This window comes from Miscanthus floridulus, chromosome 15 (assembly GCF_019320115.1).
Source record: "Miscanthus floridulus cultivar M001 chromosome 15, ASM1932011v1, whole genome shotgun sequence".
Lineage (NCBI taxonomy): Eukaryota > Viridiplantae > Streptophyta > Magnoliopsida > Poales > Poaceae > Miscanthus > Miscanthus floridulus.
This window is the reverse complement of record NC_089594.1, coordinates 21966317-21985787: the sequence shown is the minus strand read 5'-3', so window position 1 is coordinate 21985787 and position 19471 is coordinate 21966317. Positions and strand designations below refer to the sequence as shown.

The 19471-nt window shown below is 45.6% G+C and overlaps 2 protein-coding genes across 4 annotated transcripts; one reads left to right on the top strand and one right to left on the bottom strand.

Annotated features, from left to right (window-relative positions):
* On the top strand, nt 1-927 carry LOC136506663 (dehydrin Rab16B-like). Its single transcript, XM_066501557.1, has 2 exons — nt 1-230; nt 422-927. The coding sequence occupies exons 1-2, from the start codon at nt 69-71 to the stop codon at nt 683-685; spliced, it is 426 nt and encodes a 141-aa protein (XP_066357654.1). The 5' UTR covers nt 1-68; the 3' UTR covers nt 686-927.
* A 5749-nt stretch (nt 928-6676) lies between these two features.
* On the bottom strand, nt 6677-18794 carry LOC136506660 (protein IQ-DOMAIN 14-like). Of its 3 annotated transcripts, XM_066501550.1 has the most exons (6): nt 18657-18794; nt 18008-18246; nt 8040-8262; nt 7399-7867; nt 7098-7332; nt 6677-7019 (listed from the first exon to the last, which is right to left on the bottom strand). In XM_066501550.1, exons 4-6 carry the CDS (start codon nt 7685-7687, stop codon nt 6875-6877), a joined length of 669 nt encoding a protein of 222 aa, XP_066357647.1. In that variant the 5' UTR covers nt 7688-7867; nt 8040-8262; nt 18008-18246; nt 18657-18794; the 3' UTR covers nt 6677-6874. The 3 variants fall into 3 exon arrangements, with proteins under 3 accessions (XP_066357647.1, XP_066357649.1, XP_066357648.1); XM_066501552.1 differs by having other exon boundaries at nt 7098-7326; nt 7399-8262; XM_066501551.1 differs by lacking the exons at nt 18008-18246; nt 18657-18794 and adding an exon at nt 8368-11085 and having other exon boundaries at nt 7399-8262.
* Nucleotides 18795-19471: the final 677 nt, after the last annotated feature.

The following is a 19471-nucleotide window of genomic DNA, read 5'->3' as shown; positions in this document are numbered from 1 at the left end:
GCACTAGTACTAGTAGACTTGAAAACAAGTGTGATAGCAGGCCAGAGAGAAAATCAACGAGTGATAGCATGGAGCACCAGGGGCAGCACGACCACGCCACTGTCATGGCAGGCCATGGTGAGGCCAGTGCAGGCGGGCAGGCGTTCCAGCCCGCCGCTGCTGAGGAGCACAGGAGCCGCGGTATCCTTCATCGCTCCGGAAGCTCCAGCTCCAGCTCCAGCTCCAGCTCGGTATATATGCTTCTTTTGTTTCCCATATAGAATACAATATATATATATATATATATATATATATATATATATATATATATATATATATATATATATATATATAATCCATCGCGTACATGCATGTGCACTGACTGATTGAGTGACTGTCATCTGTAATAACTTGATCTTTGCCGATCATACCGTACGTGCAGTCATCCGAGGACGACGGCATGGGCGGTCGGAGGAAGAAGGGGCTAAAGGAGAAGATCAAGGAGAAGCTCCCCGGCGGCCACAAGGACAACCAGCAGAACCAGGCGGCGGCAGCGACGGGTGGAGCTGGAGCCTACGGGCAGCAGGGGCACGCTGGCGTGACCGGCGGAGCAGGGGCTCATGGAACCGATGGCACCGCCGGCCATGGCGAAGAGAAGAAGGGTCTCATGGACAAGATCAAGGAGAAGCTTCCTGGCCACCACTGAGCTACTCCCTCTTGATATCCTACTTTCGAACGAAGTTGTGCTGCACCATATGGAACCTTTGTCGAATAATGGGAGCTGAACGCACATCAAAACCTTGAATTGTCCTCCAGCGCGATTTTATTTTTACCTGGGGTGCTCTGTATTGTCTTGTCTGGATGGCCGTATATCTGTGTACGTCTGATTGTGTACGTGTTCGTTGTATTGTTCTGCATTCGATCACATGATATAATAATTATACCACATGTCTATACGATTTCCATGCCCATGCGCATTGGTTGTCTACCTATATAGTACCGAGTAAATTTCACCGGCGGTTCGCACTCTTAAATTGCATATTTAGCTTTCTAAACCTATCCCGAGTTTTTATCGAGGTCCCGGTACTTTTAAATTGCACATTTAGCTCTCTAAACTATTTTTAGTTCTGGTCCCGGTACTTAAAAATTGCACATTTAGCTCCCTGAATTTGTCCTAAGTTCTCACCTAGTCCCGAATTACATGTTTAGCTCCCGGCGACGGTCGCTCGCCGCGCCTGCTCGCCCTACTCGCTCGGTTGTGCTGCCACTCCCGCTCGCCGCCGCGAAGGCTGCTGCTGTGCTCGCCGACGCACAGGACACTGTCGCGCGGAGCCGCGAAGGCCGCTGCCTGCGGTCACCGTCGCGAAGGCTGCAGCTCGTGGTCGCTGTCACCTAGACACGCAGTCATCCTCCTATAGGCCACCTCGCCGGGTCGCCGTCCACACAGGCCATCTCCCCGCGCCGTCGTCTGTCCAGGTTGTGCTTGTCGTGCCACTGTCCTCCGAGGCCTAGGCCGGCCGGAGGATGTGACGCGTATACTGGGACCTAGATGAGAACTTAGGATAAGTTTAGGGAGCTAAATATACAATTCTAAAGTACTGGGACTTGGATGAGAACTTAGAAAAAGTTTAGGGAGCTAAATGTGCAATTTGAAATTACCAAGACCTGGATAAGAACTTGGAACAAGTTTAGAGAACTAAATGTGTAATATGAGAGTACCGAGACCTAGATGAAAAACCGGGACCAGGATAAAAACTCGGAACAAGGTTGAGGACCACCAGTGAAATTTACCCTATAGTAAGTATATATGGATTGCAATCCTTTTCTCTCGTGTGAATCGACGTGAACTGAACCGACAGCAAAAGGTGCCTAAGGGTGAAAGTGATTCTAATATTTTTCTTGATATATGTTCGTCTAAAAAGGTTCAAAAGCAAAATCGATATTCTCTATATGAATATAGACATTGCTATATTAGCTATACCATATCTTAATTCAAATACTCAAAATCAGATCTGGTTATTACGTAAATAAGATAGATATGGCCACCGACAATTTTGCATTGTCTCTCGACTAGACGATCCATGTAAAAAGTGGCTTATCTTATATAAGTCCCCCGATCCCACTAAAAAAATGTTCATTTCTTAAAATATTCCATATATGTAGGGGGAAACCGAGGAAGGGGGATAGATCTATCCTGATGGTAGCAAGAGTAACAATACAGTCTATAATGCTACGTCAACAGGTATAGTAAAAAAAATACTACGTAAAGAAAAGGGGGCATGAAATATCCATAGTGGATGCGTCGGATGGACGCCAAGTGATTGATATTATACCTCCCGGGCCAGAACTTCTTATTTCAGAGGGGGATCAATCAAGCTTGATCAACAATTAACAAGCAATCCTAATGTAGGAAAACAATCCAATAATGTGAAGTGACGAAATTACGCCAGGTCGGCAAGCATCGGCAGAAGCATGGCAAGCCGGCGCCGATACAGTCCTAGCCATTCAACTATTATAGAAAAATCATGCCCCCATTAACAAAATAAAAGTGTAGATTTTGGGATAATAATTTTTTTTCTCAATCACGCAAAAGATTTGCGCGTTTTTGTATTAAGTAGAAGAATAGTTTGTTACATCTCGGGTGGTTTACAAGATTAACACTGAGCGCACCCACCCTGCTCAGCTTCTTCTCTAACCTATTACTCGCTCAATTAAACAACCTAGGTGCTTCGCACCGGCCTGGACCCATAGCTCTGCCTGAAGTTTGATGGTTGCCTTGATCGCCGGAATCTGTGTGGCTGCTCCACGAAAACAACGCGCATTACGTTCTTTCCAGATTTCCCAAGCGATTAGCGCGAACATGGAGTCTGCGCCTCTTGCAAATGACGCTGGCCAAAGAGCTCTCCAGGTCTGCCACCAGTCGACAATGGCGCCGGCTGGTTGCTCGGTCAGAGTTGCCCCAAGCGCCGTGGCTGCCTCGAACCACAACTGCCTGGCGAAGGAACATTCGACGATGATGTGATCAATGGTTTCCGGTTCCTGATCGCACAGGAAGCAGGTGTCGTGTGCATCGAGCCCATGCTTCCGTCGTCTGTCCGCTGTCCATTGTCGGTGGCGAACCGCCAGCCAGAGAAACAGCTTGACCTTGAGCGGCGCCCACACCTCCCAAATCCTGACGCAACCCAGAATGGGGTGAGAACCGAGATGTAATGCCTGATAAGCCGATCGGACCGAGAAGCTTCCGTCAGACTCCCATCGCCAGACGAGGCGGTCCGGTGCGTCCGTGAGGACGATGTCCTCAATCGCGTGCCAGACCTGCAAGTATTCCGCGGCTGCTGGGGCAGTTACTCCGCCGGATATGGTGCGCACCCAATGCCTGTCCGTGAGTGCTTCCACCACCGTTAGCCTGCAGATGACTCGTTTGGGGACAAAGTGCATCAAGGTGGGCGCCATTGCTCTGATTGACACCCCATGAACCCAGCTGTCTTGCCAGAACAGAGTATTCCGGCCATTGCCGATGATTGTGTAAGTTGATGCTTGGAAGAAGGACCTCGCTTCATTAGATTGCTGCAGTGGCAGCGATGTCCAAGCTCTATCGGCGTCAGTCTTCTGAAGCCACAGCCACTTTGCTTCGAATGCCATTGCCTGGAGTTTCAGGTCTGTGATTCCCAGCCCCCCGAGCTTTTTTGGCCGTGTGCACGTCTTCCAGGCCACCATGCATTTCCCCTTGACATCGCCGTTACTTCCGGTCCATAGGAATCGTCTACAGATTGAGTCGATCTCTGCCCGTGCCCATGGAGGCAGACCATAAGCTATCATGCAGTAGACGGGGATTGCGGTCAGCACCGATTTTACCCATATCAGCCTCCCACTTCTGGCCATGAGGGGGCCGTGGCATGCAGGCAGTCTCCGCGCGACGGCATCCACTGTCTTCCGGACGTGTTCTTTGGGCAGCTTGGTTGTGCTTAGGGGCAGCCAGAGATAGTTATTCAAGTTTATAAAAAATAATATCAATATTTATACTCTAAATAAATTTAATATAAAAATATTGGAAGCAGCTAACGCGTGCCGTGCGTCCTTTAAACCTCCAGCACACACACTCTAATCTAAATAAGAAAAATATAAAAACTATGTTTTCCATTCTGGGCAGATGGGGCAAGCACCAGCTGTGTCCGTACAGGAAAGGTTGTAACGTGCATACCCACTGCGCTTTCTTGCCCATTTCAAAACGCAAACAAGGTTCTGGAACACTGTCGCCACCATCAGCAAAAGTTATTAATTCATCCAAAATAGAGGCAAGACGATTCATCCAAAATAGCAGCACATCGATGAGAACAGATAGTACTACGGTTTCCATTGCATAAGCAAATCGGATCCTTATAGATACTAAGCAATTAGATTATTTTGCATAAACAATTTAATAGTAGTGCAGTTCCGCAGATAATAATCCAGGTACCTAGTGCAATTCAATAGTAGTGCAGTTCCTACTGTATAAGGTTCTATCAAAACACAGGTCTATATAGATCCCACTCAAAAAAACAATGCAGGAACATCTGCCATGTAATGACCACAACCAGCTAGCTTCCGTCGTTCCCATCATGACGACAGCTGCTGCGGCCGCCACCGCCTTGGCCACACCGTTCCCCGCTTTTGCTCATCACCATCACCAGCTCTTTGAATTTCACAACATATTCTTGGTGGGTTAATTGGAGGGTTCCACCATCCACGAAAGAAATATAGAAGAAGTCATTCTCATGCATAAACACTTAATATTTTAACTTTTAGCAAATTTGCACTGTTCAACTCAGACTTCTGTCCCATAGGAGAGCTGAACGAAAAGGATGAGTCCAGCATGTGTCATGGTAGTACACCGCATTGTCATATATTGAGCAAATTTAATATGCTGCAAATGGCACCACCTAAACTCCAAAATATTATTCAAAGAACAAGCATAGAGTATTGATTAGAGCTTAAAATGCCTTGCTTATCATGTTATTAGATCACACAGCCGACACAGTAACTGTCACAAGCATGATCCACGTATTTTCTTTGTTCAAAAAGGTTACCGGCCTCTTCATGCTACGGATGTTTCCCTATCCCAAATTGCAACCGGTAGTTGGTTCGATACAAAAAGGTATTTAATTAAGTGCACATCACATATGTTGTTTTTGGTGACATTTAAAAAGACTTTAGCAGGTTGAGTGAAGTATAATCTTTTTATTGGTATGTTTTGATAGTAAACCCGGTGAAGTTGGCTATAGGTTCTTCTAGCCTTATGTTCATTATTTCTTCTGAATTGAGTTTCAGGACAAAGAACATGTTGAAGAAGTTGACCAGAAATCATGTTGTAACCATGCCGAGATCATTGCACATGATATCGTTCTTGTTTGCTAAGCATAACTGTGAACTTTGAAACATTTTGCGGCTATCAAGGTAGGTTGTTCCCTTGAATAGGGGATTTCTATTTTTTTTGCCACTATAATGGTGGCGCACTCTCCGTTTGCCAGCTTTGGAACGACAACTACAAAAATGTCCCGGGAAACAGTAGCTCGCCTAATATTTTGCCATTTTGGCTGACGTGGCAAGCCAGACCAGCCAGCCAGCGTAGCAATGGAGAGTTGACCCGTGAAGACCGACGCCAAAAGACCAGCCTGCCCTCGCCTTCTCTCACTTAACGCACGTTGTCTCCCTCCCATCTGCTCAGTCGCATCCCTCTCCCACATCCTCTTCTTCCAGGCTCTTTTCTTCCTCACTTGGTCGCCGACGCCCCTCCCAACCCTAGCCGCCATGTCCCGTCATGCAAGCTCGTCGACGCGCATCAGGCGCCCGTGGCTACCGGACACGATAGGGGAGTACCCACTCGGGAGACACACGAGGCTCCCCCTTATCATGTGCGATGAGTGTGGGCTGCAGAGGGTGCTGGAGCTCGTGGCCCAAACAGATGACAATGGAAACAAGGGGCGTGTCTTCTTCAAGTGCCCCAGGAACATGCAAGGGGTAACCCACTATTTTTGTTTCGATTTGTTCATGATTTGGACTCGATCGGTCAGTTATGATGGTGTGTGCATGTGTTTAGGTTCTAGTCAAGTGTGGCTTTTTTGAGTGGCAGCTAGATTACTTGGGCCTGTTGGTGGACACGGGGAAGATTGTGATGAATCTTGGATAAGTTCAAGCAGCAGTTGAGGAAGAATTGTCACAAAAATAGCTTATAATTGTCACATAAGGTCTTTAATGACGGGCCTTCTATGACAAGAGATAAACGTCTAATTGTCATAGAAGGCCTCATCTCTTGTAGTCGAAGCTGATTCAAGTGCAGTGGTTCGTGTGGAGAACAACTCAATGGAGGTGAAGCTAGATGCTTTGGTTGGTGCAGTGAAGACTTTGAGCTTGGTCATTGGTGTTGGTGTAGCTGTTGGAGTTATGTATGTAATGAAGTAGTTCTTGTTGTCTTTTAGTTAAACTTGAGGTGAACCTGGATGCTTTAGTTGAACCTGTAGTTTGTAATTGAACTGTGTGTTTGTTGGACCGAGCAGTGGGCATGTATCTCTAAAATGTTGAATGGTTAATGCAAGGGAATGTTGTTTTTGTTATTGCACTTGTACATGACATCCTAAAATCCTCACAAAAAGAGCACTGATATAGCATTACAAATAAGATAAAACCAACAGCAACATAACAGGTTGTTCAGGCAGGCATAGAAGGCAATATAACAGGTTGTTCAGGCTGAGTACATGCCACAACCATAGACAAGTCATTACAAGTTTTCAGAGGCCTAGAAGGCAATACTACCATAACAGGTTGTTTAGGCCTAGAAGGCAATACATTACAATACCATATGTCCCAAAATATGCATCACAATCACAAAGCTAAGCTTTCTTGATTGCTGCCCTTGTTCTCAGGTCCCCTTGGCAGGTGATTTCTTTATCTTTGTGGCCAGCTTCTTTCTTGGGGTCAACTTCTTAGCTGGTGCAGATTTTGGTGGGTGCTCAGCCTCTGCAATGATCATTTCTAAGGGCTGGGGAGGTTCCAAGTCCAACATCCTGCATTTCAAAGTGGATTAGTGACATGTTGCCAAGTTCATGAGTTATGTAGACATAATTTAGGTAGTCACAATGTACCTTGTTGCTGCTTCTGCTGCCTCTCTTTCCTTCTTTGCTGCTACCCTTGTTCTAGGTGTCATTGGTGATGGTGCTAGGGCTGCCCTTTTTCTTGGGGTCCTTGGTGAAGGTGCCTGTGCAGCTGTTTCAGGCTCAGGAGCCGCTGGTGGATTTGGGGAAGGTGGTGCAGTTTCAGTGTCCATGTCATCACCCTGGCCCTTTCTTTGACTTTGTCTTCCTTGTCCTCTTCCTGCAACTACATTTAGTTAGTAAAAAAATGTGGCAAATTCAGCAAGGTGTGTAGCTTAGGTTAGTAAGTTACCTTTTTTGGTGACACTTAGTGGGCACCTCCAACTAGTCCTCCTATGGCCTAATTCACCACAGCCCTTGCAAGTAACTTGCCTTGTGGCTTTACCACTTCTCTCTAGGCATCCTAGAATCCTCTTTTTCCTTTGCCTCCCAAGTCCTCTTTCCTTCCCAATTGGTGGAAGAAGCTTGAACCCCTTGTCAACTGTTGACCACTGGCTCTTATCAGTGATGACAGGAATCATTCCATCATAGGCTGCTTGGAACTTGTGCACTGAGTAGGCCACATCCACATAGTTCTCCATGTTTACTTGCCTTTCAGTTGTTATGACTGCCAGTGCATGTGGACATGGCTTGCCACTCACTTTCCACTGACGGCAAATGCAATTAGGTACAACCAATTATGGCCATCTATTGCATTGGCTACAGGCATGTGGCCATTCCACTCACCATTTAGAGCAGTTGAATCTACACTAATATATGGTCTGCAGCCATTTATAAATCCATCTAAGCTTGCTTTGAAGGAACAAAAAAATCTACTGAAATGTACTTTGCCATCCACATTAAGGGTATCTATCTCAACTACACTACCAGGGTCCCTAAGCTCGATCTCAGCCTTGAATCTGAACAAACTATCGAAATAGTCATCCCACTTACCAAATAATTTATCTGCAGCCCTCTGTCTCCCATAAAATACAGTCTGATATGCCATCTTGATGTTGTACTTCCTCTCTAACTCTTTCTGCACAGCCTTGGGACCTATCTAAGGATTATCCTTCAAATGTGGGATAGCCCTCTTTGCAATCCATGCCTGGGATGCCATCCTACCAAGAACTCTGCTTTTTGAAGGACACTTGTGGACCACCTTATTGATCTGGATCTGCATAGACATGAAAAATAGTTAGAAATAGTCAAGATAAGAACATATCCTACATACATATAAGACAAAGAAAGATACATCAACGTGACAAAGAAGTGTTAGTACCCTGGCACTGCCATCAATCTGTGTCCTGGCTCTTATTATCCATGGACAACCCTTGGATCTGCAATAGCCTCTAAACCTCTCCTTGTCAGACTTCTCTGTCCCCAATTCAAACTCCTTCCTAATTGAAAGGATCAAGATGCCCAAGAGGGGGGGTGAATTGGGCTAATTCTAAATTTTCTTGCAATAATCAAATCCTACGGATAGCCCAATTAACCCCTTGTGCCTAGAAAAGTGTTTCTATCAAAACTAACGCACAACGGACTTGCAACCTATGTTCCAAACTTACTCTAGCATGCAATTCTATGGATGTAAAAACAAGTATTGAATTGCTCAAAGTAAATACTCAAAGTAAATGCTCAAATTAAATAGAGAGAGAGGAACGCGGCGATGTTTTGCCGAGGTATCGGAGAGTCGCCACTCCCCACTAGTCCTCGTTGGAGCACCCGTGCAAGGGTGTAGCTCCCCCTTGATCCGCGCAAGGATCAAGTGCTCTCTACGGGTTGATTCTTCGATAGTCCGTCGCGGCGAATCTCCCAAAGCCGCTCACAACTTGAGTTGGGTCACCCACAAGCTCCGCCGGGTGATCACCAAGCTCCCAATCACCACCAAGCCATCTAGGTGATGACGATCACCAAGAGTAACAAGCACGAACTCTCACTTGACCACGCGAAGCCTAATGAGAAGATGGATGCACACTTTGCTACTCTTGATTCACTAATGAGGCTACTCTCTTGGATTCTCAAATCTCAATCACCTCACTAGGACCTTGCTCTTCTTGGCACTCACAAACGTGTTTCTCAATTGTTGGAATGAGCAAAAGTGACTCCACACACGAGTGGAGCTTCTATTTATAAGACAGCCTAAAAAACGAACCGTTATGAGCTTCTGCGGGGTGACCGGACGCTCCGGTCGTGTTGACCGGATGCTCCGGTCAGTTCAACCCGCGAACCAGTGGAAATGTGTTGACCGGACGCTGGCAGGGTCTGGTCACCACTGACCGGACGCGTCCGGTCGCATGAAACCCTCACTGGATGCTTACTGGACTCGACCGGACGCTGAACCCTCAGGGTCCGGTCAGTACTGACTAGACGCGTCCGGTCACAGATTCCCTTCTCTGGAACCTTACTGGAGTTGACCGGATGCTGCCTCTCAGCGTCCGGTCACTTGACCTCTACAGCGTCCGGTCGCACTGAACACTGTCTCTTGATCAAATGAACTGACCGGACCCTGCGGCCAGCGTCCGGTCACACTGGAGCCAGCGTCCGGTCAGCATTTAACCCTCCATTCACTTCCAACTCTCGATCATATGTGAATGAAGTTTGCTCCAAAGGATCTTAGGCACTCATAGGAGCTACCTAGAGCTAGTTTTAACAAGTGTGCACCACACCTAACTCACTAGACTCAACTAGGTCAAGCTACCCGTTCATACCCCCCTTAATAGTACGGCCAAAGGAAAAACAAAGTCCTAAACTACTCTAAGTGTCACTCCAACTCCAATTGACACTTAGAACTAGTCATCCTTAACCTTGTCGTCAATCCTTTGAAAACCGAAACGATTTCCATCGTAGGGGCATGACCACCTCGATTGCCCAATCGATCTCCATTACCATGACCTAACTTAATTGCCTCTACAAAACACACGTTAGTCATAGTAATATTGTATTGACATTAATCACCGAAATCCAACTAGGGGCCTAGATGCTTTCAATCTCCCCCTTTTTGGTGATTGATGACAATACCACCTCGAGTATGTAAAAGTGTGAGGTTTTTGACGGGCTTGGTTCATATAAGCTTTTGTCAATAAGAACAAAAGAGTTAGGCAAGCTTATATGACCCAAGCCAACACAACGTACTCAAAGGATATGAATTAAGCATGAGTACAAGTAACAAAACTCATTTGCATCGAAGTATAAACGCGGAAGCAAAAGCAAATGAGCATAACACAAGTGATATGACATAAATAATTCAAAGTAGAAAGCTCACATGTCATATATCACAAACATGTAGATAGCACTATCACATAGATATAATAATATGCATGAAAGTAACACACGAATGCATAATAGTAATAGTGTATCACACAAATAGAACTCCAAATGTATATAATAAGCTACTACTAGATAACTAGCTCCCCCTAAATCTCGCTCCCCTTGAGTCTACATACTCGAACCCTCTCCCCCTTTGGCGTCAAACACCAAAACCTAAGGGTCGGTCGGCAGGGCTGCAGCGGACGAGCCGGGCGCTGAAGTACGTGGAGCAAGATGAAACTGGGCGCCATCATCATTTGACCCTGAGCTCTGAACTAACTGACCCTCTATGGCAGGAAGTGTCGCTGAAGTGGTCTGGGTCTGAGCTGGGGCAGGTGCTGCCTGTGATGCTGCTAGGACGTCTGTCGTAGGATCTGATGAGGCGACAGGCGAGGGGAGCCTCTGAGTAGTCATGACAACTGGAGCTGCTGTAGAAGGACCGGTAGTATGCATATGAGGAGGTGTAGGCATGCCGGTCAACTCGCTGAAGGATGCTCCAAGACTCCTGGAGACTGACGTGTCAGGCACGAATAGCGAGGGTGACTGCTCCGGTGAGAAACCCATGTGATATGGAGTGAACTGCGGGGCAACCACTGGTGAGGACAACCACTGGGACACCTGAACTATAGGTGAAGCAAATGGAGCTAGAGGCTGTCCCTGACTCTGAAGCCCACTGGGCTGTACTGCTGGAGTCGTCGAAGTGGTGGCAGGTGGAGCAAGCTAGGGGCGAAAGCTGTGGCTATGGGGCCCCAAGTGCTGCGACGACATGCTGCATAAATCCCATGAGCTATTGCTGCATAAGTAACTGCTGGTGCTAAAGGAGCTACTGCTGCCGCTGGAACTTGTCCTGACGAGCCTAAAACTATGCAAAGTTGGCAGCTGTCTCCTGAGCCTATCGTGCCTGCTCCCGCTGCATCCACTGCATCCGCTCAAGAATGGCAATCAATGCGGGGTCCGTTTGAGGTGCAGGTGGTGCTGAGCTGGAACTGCCGGCCTCTACATCATGTCTGCGTGGAGGCATCTGAGGAATCGACTGATAGTCATCATCTGAACTATCACTGGACTCGGTCATCCCCTGCTGTGCCTCAAGCTGCTCCTCCTCTGTAGCGGCTATGCCTCTAATGATCTTGTCCTGCTGAGCTGCTGACTCGGGAACATCTGGACGACGATTGGGCTGAGCGAGTGTCTGTGGAGTGCTGTGTCTGATCCTCTGTGCCATGTTATATGCTGGAAACTCTATGATGGCACCTCTGTACTCTGCAACCATCTTAGGGGTCCGAACCTGCACTGACTGAAGCATCAGGAAAGTGATCCAATGTGCATACGGAAGCTGCCTGTGACCCTTGAAGCCCTCAGCAATAGTATCCTCCATCTCTGATAGAAGGAGGTCCCAAATGTCGAACACGGTCTGCTGCATCAGGGCGTTGAGGAGCCAGAGCTGTAAGCGAGTCAGACCCTCCCTGTATCCCAGCCTAGGAAGCAGTGTCCTCCTGATAATGGCCTCTAGCACTCGCATTGTAGGAGTCAGGTTACTCGGGTTCCTACTCGACCCCTCACCAAAGGGCTCCTTGAAGCAATGTCGCACCAGATCTGTAGGGGGCACCATCCCTCCATGAGGACGCCTGGGAGGCTCATGCTATCCATAGCATACCTCATGCAATTTGACAGGCTGATCCTGTAGCCTCAGTATCTCCTAGGCCCTGAAACTCATCACCCAGTAATCTCTGTCGTTGAATGCAAAGTGAATGAAGTTGTGATGCGGATCAACGTAGAGTGAAGCATAAAACTGTCAGACCCAAGATGGTACATATACTCCTATCCGGCCAATCAGATTTGCGAGCCCCGGCAAATATGACAAGTAGGGGCGGATGTGCTCTCCGGCTGCTGCCACAATAGACTCTAAACTGCAGACTCTTTGAGATCTGAACACTGCCCCACTATTTAGATATGCGTTGTAGAAGTCTTCCTGGAGCGGTGTATAGAAACCCTCTGCTGCTCTCTCATCCCTCCTCGGAGGGAACCACACATCGAACTCAACAAACCTCAGCTGGCGAACCTGTCTAGCTGTGGCAGCCCTCAAGTCAAGGTGTACCACTGGAGGTGGACCCTGTGGTCTAGGCGGAGGGCATGAACCCTTGCGCTATGTAGCTAGCCTCGCTGGAACTGTAGCACTGGTACGACCAAAGCGGCGAAGCTGGGGTGCCAGCTCGGTCTCCTCGGCCTACTAGCCCTCCTGAGTCTCCTGAGCTGGTTGAGGCTCTGCTGGTGGGGGGCTGCTGCTGTTGAAGGAGAGGAATGATGCCTTGGAACAAACAAATAAGAAATTGAATGAGAATAATGAGATTCTCATTGAGGAAAATGGTGTTAATCGTCAGCTTATGCTGGTAATAAGCAATCCTTTTCATTTACCAGTTTATTGATCATATGCATTGATCCAACGTGCTTACACATAAATTTCAGACAATTTTTGAAGATCTGAACAAGCAACCTCCTGCTGATCTAATGAACCGTCTAGCAAATCTTGATGTCCGTCGTCATCAGGTAAATGTGGTACTATTCACAAATCTGAGCCTGTTTTCACAAAAATAGTTAGTAATCTAAACAAACATAGCCCACTGTATAATCTCTTTTTACTTGAAGACTGAAACATTTCAAACATACTTGATCTTTTTTAGGTCTCTGAATCATCACATGCTGCCACTCACTCACTTGAAATGCTTAGCAATGACAATGACATAGTCACTGATGATGATGATGAAGATTACAATGAGATGGATGACAGTAACAGCTACGATGACAACAGCAGTATCAGTGATGACTTTGATGAAGATGATAGCGGAGGTAGTGAAGGTGACAACATAAGCAACAACCATGAAGAAGAGGATGGCGACCATACCGACGGGGCTGATATCAGTGATAACTGATGCAATGGATGTGATTGGAACCTGACCATTGCTAACCTTTTGGCTTCTTTTGCTAATCATCCATCCTTGGTGCTGTAGTATGTGTATGTGCTGGCTTTTGGCTTCTTTTGCTAACCAGGCATCCTTTCTGTTGTAGTAACTAGTAAGTATATATATATATGTGCTGGAAGGTTTTCGTGTGTCTATTATCGTGAGAGTTTTTGCGTGACGGTGTACCCTCACGAATTATTTTCGTGAGAGTAAAAGTATATTTCGTGACGTGATTTGCACTCTCACGAAATCTCTGGATTCTGGTAGTGCAGTCCAATTGAAGATTTCATCTCACTGTTTTCAAAACTCCCATGTATTGGAAATAGTGTGGAAAAGTTTTATTCCATTAAACTCTTTTCATCATATGAAACTTTTATCATATCTCATCTCTCTATTAATACAATGCCACACCAGCTTATAAAATGCTCATGAAACTCTCATGAAACCCTGATCTGCCATTCACGCTGACTTCAAGCAAAACCAACGAAAAAACACTATTTTGTTTGCACTGCTCAATAATGAATATACAAGACCCTAGTCGACTTTGATGATGAACCTATGTCGATTCCGCCTAGATTCACCCTCTCCCCCCCTATCTAGACATGTGTTGTCAATGTTGTATATATATACGATGAAGAACACATCTTTAACGATGTTTTACCATTGACTGCTTGTCATGAGGGTACCTGGGACGATGATTTGTTTGGAGGGGTATCGACGTATGTAGGAACTCGATGGTGAACGCAGGGAGACAACGATTTATACTGGTTCGGCATGCCACAAAATCACGGCGCCCTATGTCCAGTCTGGGGTAGATAATATATTACGCGCTGCGCTATCTGTAGTATTCTTTCTATCTTTCTCTATGATCTCATCTATCTGTTCTCTTATTCTGTTGGGGTCGTATGTTGAGGTTGTACCGATCTAGAGAGCCATGCCCTCCTTTATATAGTCCAGGAGACAAGAGTCCTAGTCGGTTACAAAGTAGAAGTCCTAATAGGATTACATAGTAGCAATGCTACTAGGATTACGTATGGGAAATCCTAGTTGGACTAAATATTATCTCTTCTATGTGGGCTGTCCCGTGGGTCCCGTACCGACAAGCCCCCAAGCATTTCATGGTTGAGCTCCAGGAACTTCCTTGTTCTTTTCGATCTTCATCTTCGAGTTCTTGTATCTATTCTGGGTTCTTCTGTAGTGACTTGAGATGGTCTTCTTTTATTTGGTTGGTTCACCTTGATTGACGTGCACTTTCTCCCCCGAGCCTCTTGCTTTTTGTGATGAAAAAGCTGGAGGGTCCTTTTGGTCTATTCTCTCTGGGTTCTTTCTTTAGTGAGTGTAGCCCCCGAGCCTCTTGCTTCTTGGGTGTCCAGAATCTGTCCTTGAGAAAAAGTTTGAGGGTTTTCTTTTTGAGGATATGTATCATGTAGCCCCTAAGCCTGTGTCCGAGTACTTGTAATTACAGATAAGTTTTTGATCCATCTGAGTTGTTTCTGGACTTTTTCGACCCTTGACGCGCTTCATCTGGGTTGTTTCTGAACTTGTTTAATCCTTAATGCACCTTTGTTTGGGCTGTTTTGTTCAATCCGGGTTGCTTCTGCACTTGTCTCATCCTTGACGCACCTCGTCTAGGTTGTTTTTTATCAACCTGGGTTCTTTCTGAACTTTTCTGATTTTTGACGCACAACGTCTTGGTTGTTTTGTTCAATCAAAGTTCTTTCTAAACTTGTCCAATCCTTAACGCACCTCGTCTGGGTTGTTTTTTTATCATCCCGGGTTCTTTCTAAACTTATCTGTAATTTTGACACACCTCGTCTGGGTTGTTTTTTGATCAACCTGGGTTCTTTCTGAACTTGTCTGATCCTTGACGCATCTTGTCTGGGTTGTTTTTTACCTATCCAGGTTCTTTCTGAACTTGTCTGATCCTTGGCGCACCTCGTCTAGGTTGTTTTTTGACCAGCCTGGGTTCTTTTTGAAATTGTCTGATTTGTTGGTTGAGTAAGGTAGCTCTCGGGAGCGTGTCCTTCCCAATGGCATGGTACAGATGTAGCCCCTGCATGTTAAATTTAAAAATATGCTATAATTGACATTCTAGATAGAAAGTCAGGAGCATGTCCTATATATGAATAAATAATCAGGGGTGGGCCCTGGTACTATGAAATGAATGTAAAAATTTTCGCGTCTTACTCTTGTTAGGTCATGTAAACTCCTCATGTAGCGTCATGTTACGTTTAAGCACCACGGTCCCTGTTATCGCTGCTCATTTATCGAGACTTAGGCATAGAAGAGCCAAGACTTAACAGATTAAGGCATGCGCTACCCAAGTCCTTTAGCGACCGTTAAGAGAAGACTAGAGCAGTCAGCCTCCGCGAAATAAAAAGAATGTGTCGCGTCTTGCTCTTGTTAGGCCATGTAAACTACCCAGGTAGTGTCCTGATATGTTTAAGCACCTTGGTCCCTGTTATCGCTGCTCATTTATCGATACTTATGCACAAAAGAGCCGAGGCTTCACGGATTAAGGCATGCGCTACCCGAGTACTTTAGCGACCATTAAGAGAAGACTAGAGTGCACGATGCACACCCATTGGGTGTCATCCCGACTACAAGCTCGGAGATGTGGAGTAGTCGTGGATAGTGCGACCACAGAGGCGCACGAAAATTATTCGGAAATATATTAAAAATTAAAATTTAAAGCGTGAATTAGCTTGATTGTAGGCCGAGTTGTCAATCGCCGCAGCTGAGTAGTTCGCGTGGCATTCAAGTAGTTGGCGTAGCATTCAAGTAGATGGAAGCACCTAGGCTTGATAGCTCGCTTGTCGTTTGATGTAGTCGAACAGCCTGATGCAGTCGAACAGTTTGCTTGTGGCTCGGAGTCGATTGTTTGAGACGTGAAATCCCGTCGCAGATTGTCGTTGCTGTGAACACAACGAGTTGTCGACGAGAACCGCTGCGAGTTGCCGACGAGGGCCGACGAGTCGTGATCTTGAGGTCCATCGAGCTCTCGAACGCAACGCACCGAAAATCCTTACCTGGCGCGCCAGCTGTCGATGTAGTATCTCTTTATCTTTCTCTATCTGATCTCTTCTATCTGTTCTCTTGTTCTGTTAGGCTTGTGTGTTGAGGTTGTGCCAATCTAGGAAGCCCTGCCCTTCTTTATATAGTTCAGGAGGCAAGAATCCTAGTCGGTTACAATGTAGAAGTTCTAATAGGATTATATGATAGCAATGCTACTGGGATTACATATGGAGAATCCTAGTTTGACTAGATCTTCTCTCTTCTATGTGGGGTATCCCGTGGGTCCCTCATCGACAATCTTGGACCATGTTTGGTGTGATTAGTTGCTAATAGTTAGCTAACTAATATACTTTTTAGCTAATACTCCCTATATTCCAAATTATAAGTCGCTTTGATTTTTTTGTTCATCCATTTTTCTATATATCTAAACATATTATTATATTTAGATCCATTGTAAAATGGATATAAAAAAGTCAAAGTAACTTATAATTTGGAACGAACGGAGCATTAGCTAGTTTAGTTGGACCAATGAAATTATTGTTAATTGGGTATTCCACTAGCAATTAGCTAAACCTTTTTTATCCAAGGAGCTAACTATTAGTTTTATAGACCCAAACGTGGTCTAAAAGCATCTCCAATCGTTCTAAAAAAATACTCCCTCCGTACTCGTAAAACATGTCATTTTGGACAAGGTTTGGGTCAACCATTGGGAATATAAATCATCAATACCTTTTAAGTTGTTGAGGTTGCAAATGTGAAAGTTATATAAATGGATTTGTCTTGAAAAATACTTTCATAAAAGTATACATATATCACTTTTCCATAAATATTTTTATAAAAACAAGAGGTCAAAGTTGTGTTTTGAAGACCGTGTCATTGTCCTAAACGACATGTTGTATCAGTACGGAGGGAGTAGTTGGTAAATTAAGGAGTTTTCAAGTGGCTAAAAAAAAGTTGGGAGCACATTTGTTGAGTTTTTACATTAGTTTTCAAAACCACGCTCCTAAAATATAGAAGACAATTTTGAATCATGAACCCCGAACTATTTCTAGATCATCCAAACCGCTTTTATACTTTCTTTCTCTCTTACATGTTTGTATTGAAAACCATGTCCTATTCTTTATTTTTCCCATGTCCTTCCACCTCTATATTGGTAGAACCATATGTGCGCTTATAATTTTCACATGATTGGGTTGATTTTCACAAGTGCGGAAAGATTGGGAGTTGAGATATAGAAGTTGTTGGAGACTAGTTTTTCAATCTTGCAAAAAAAAATATTAGGAGTGGGTTTTGAAAACTCTTGGAGATGCTTCAAGTCTAAGGCCATAAGAGATACGGTATTGTAAGTAGGCTAGCTTGTCAGAGTAAAAACAGGTGTTCACCCATAGGAACACACGTGCACGTTGCTTTTTTTAGAGAGCAGGTGTACATTGCTAGTATACTAAAATTCTAAAAACTTTATGCGGAAAAATGAAACATTTTTTTGTAAATTTAAGCTCTAAGAGCATCTCCAAGAGTTTGTCAAATTTGACTTAGCAAATCTTATGTTTTGCCAACTCTCAAAACCATATGGCAAGTTAAAAAACAGCCCATCTCTAATGGTTTGGTAATTTGGACTTGGCAAAATGAAAAAAGAAGGCTCACAAGTCTTATATTTTTTTGCGGACGGTCTGTGTTCCACGCGCCGTCGCGTGACGCTCTTGTTCCTCGCGCGAAGCCGCCGCCGCCGCGTCGTTCCTTCTTGTTCAACTTTAGAAGTCAGTCCATGGACACGCTGAGTGTCTTGTGTGAGCGGAAAGTTCAGGTCATCCAAACCAGCAAGATCATGATCACCATTCAGAAGAATGTCCGTCAAGAATCCACATCCTTCCATTGCAATGAATCTACAAACAATATTACAAATGAGATCAACACATACGGATGAAAAAATACGGTACCATCAAGTTTACAAATGAGATCAACACATAAGCATGACCATCCGACCTAGCCTCAAACATAGCTACACGATGAGTACCGACAGAAGAACCCTACGTGACCAATCACACCATCAGATCGACATGAATAAACACCGAACAAATAGAGGGCATCAGGACGACATCAAGACCGTGACCATCAGATAGAGGGTAGCAGCACGACCTAGCGACACCATCAGACCTAGCGTCAACCCTAGCTACACGATGACTACCTACAGCTGAAACCTAGCGTACGTGACCATCAGACCATCAGGGACCTATCGTGAACCCTAGCAGATGTCGGCGATGATCAACGAAGAGGAATAGATGGAAGAACGAACCTCAACGATGGAACGGCGCAGATGGGGTTTGTGTTCGTGCGATGGGAAGGAAGAACGGCCAGCCCAGCCACCGGCACCGATGGGGTTTCTGCTCGCGCGAAGGGAAAGAACAACGACTGCGGCGGTCCTGGCTTCACGCGGGATAAAGGCGCGATCGGGAGAAGGAGAAAAGACCGCTTCGTGCGCGCGGGAGAAGGATCGGCGCTGCGCGAAACACCGATGCCAAGTTGCGTTCCAGTTGGCATCTTTACCAAGTTGGGGAGGATATTTGCCAAGTTGCCAAAAATGCCAAGTTCATTTGCCAAATTGTTGGAGAGCACTTTTTCTTGTTTTGCCAAATTTTTGTGGATGCCAAGTTCATTTGCCAAACTCTGACAATCGTCCGGTTTTATAGACTGGCGACTGTTTTTGTTGACGGGCCATTTCGGCCTCACTCGGCCCACATTCACTCTGCTTTCACTTTGGCTTATCAGTTTGCTAGTGACCAGTGTCGCCGGATGTCTCTTCTAAACCCTGCTGCTCCCCTTGCTTAAAACCCTGCTGCTCCCCATCGCGTTGTAGAGTTTCCGTTTTCCTTCTGCTAGATCATACGGTGACTCGTTGAGTGCCATTTTCCTTTTGCCACCTTACTGATCAGAACTAGATGTTCTGCTACGGCTCATTTTCTTCTCGACAGGTTGTGTAGTGCCTTGTGCCAAACAGGGCTGTGAAGTACTGGTGTTTGGGTCGTTTCTCCGGCGATCTTTGCACCACTTCGTTTCTTGCATCCCTAGGACATAATACGTCTAAAACACTTTATACTCGTGTTAGTCTTA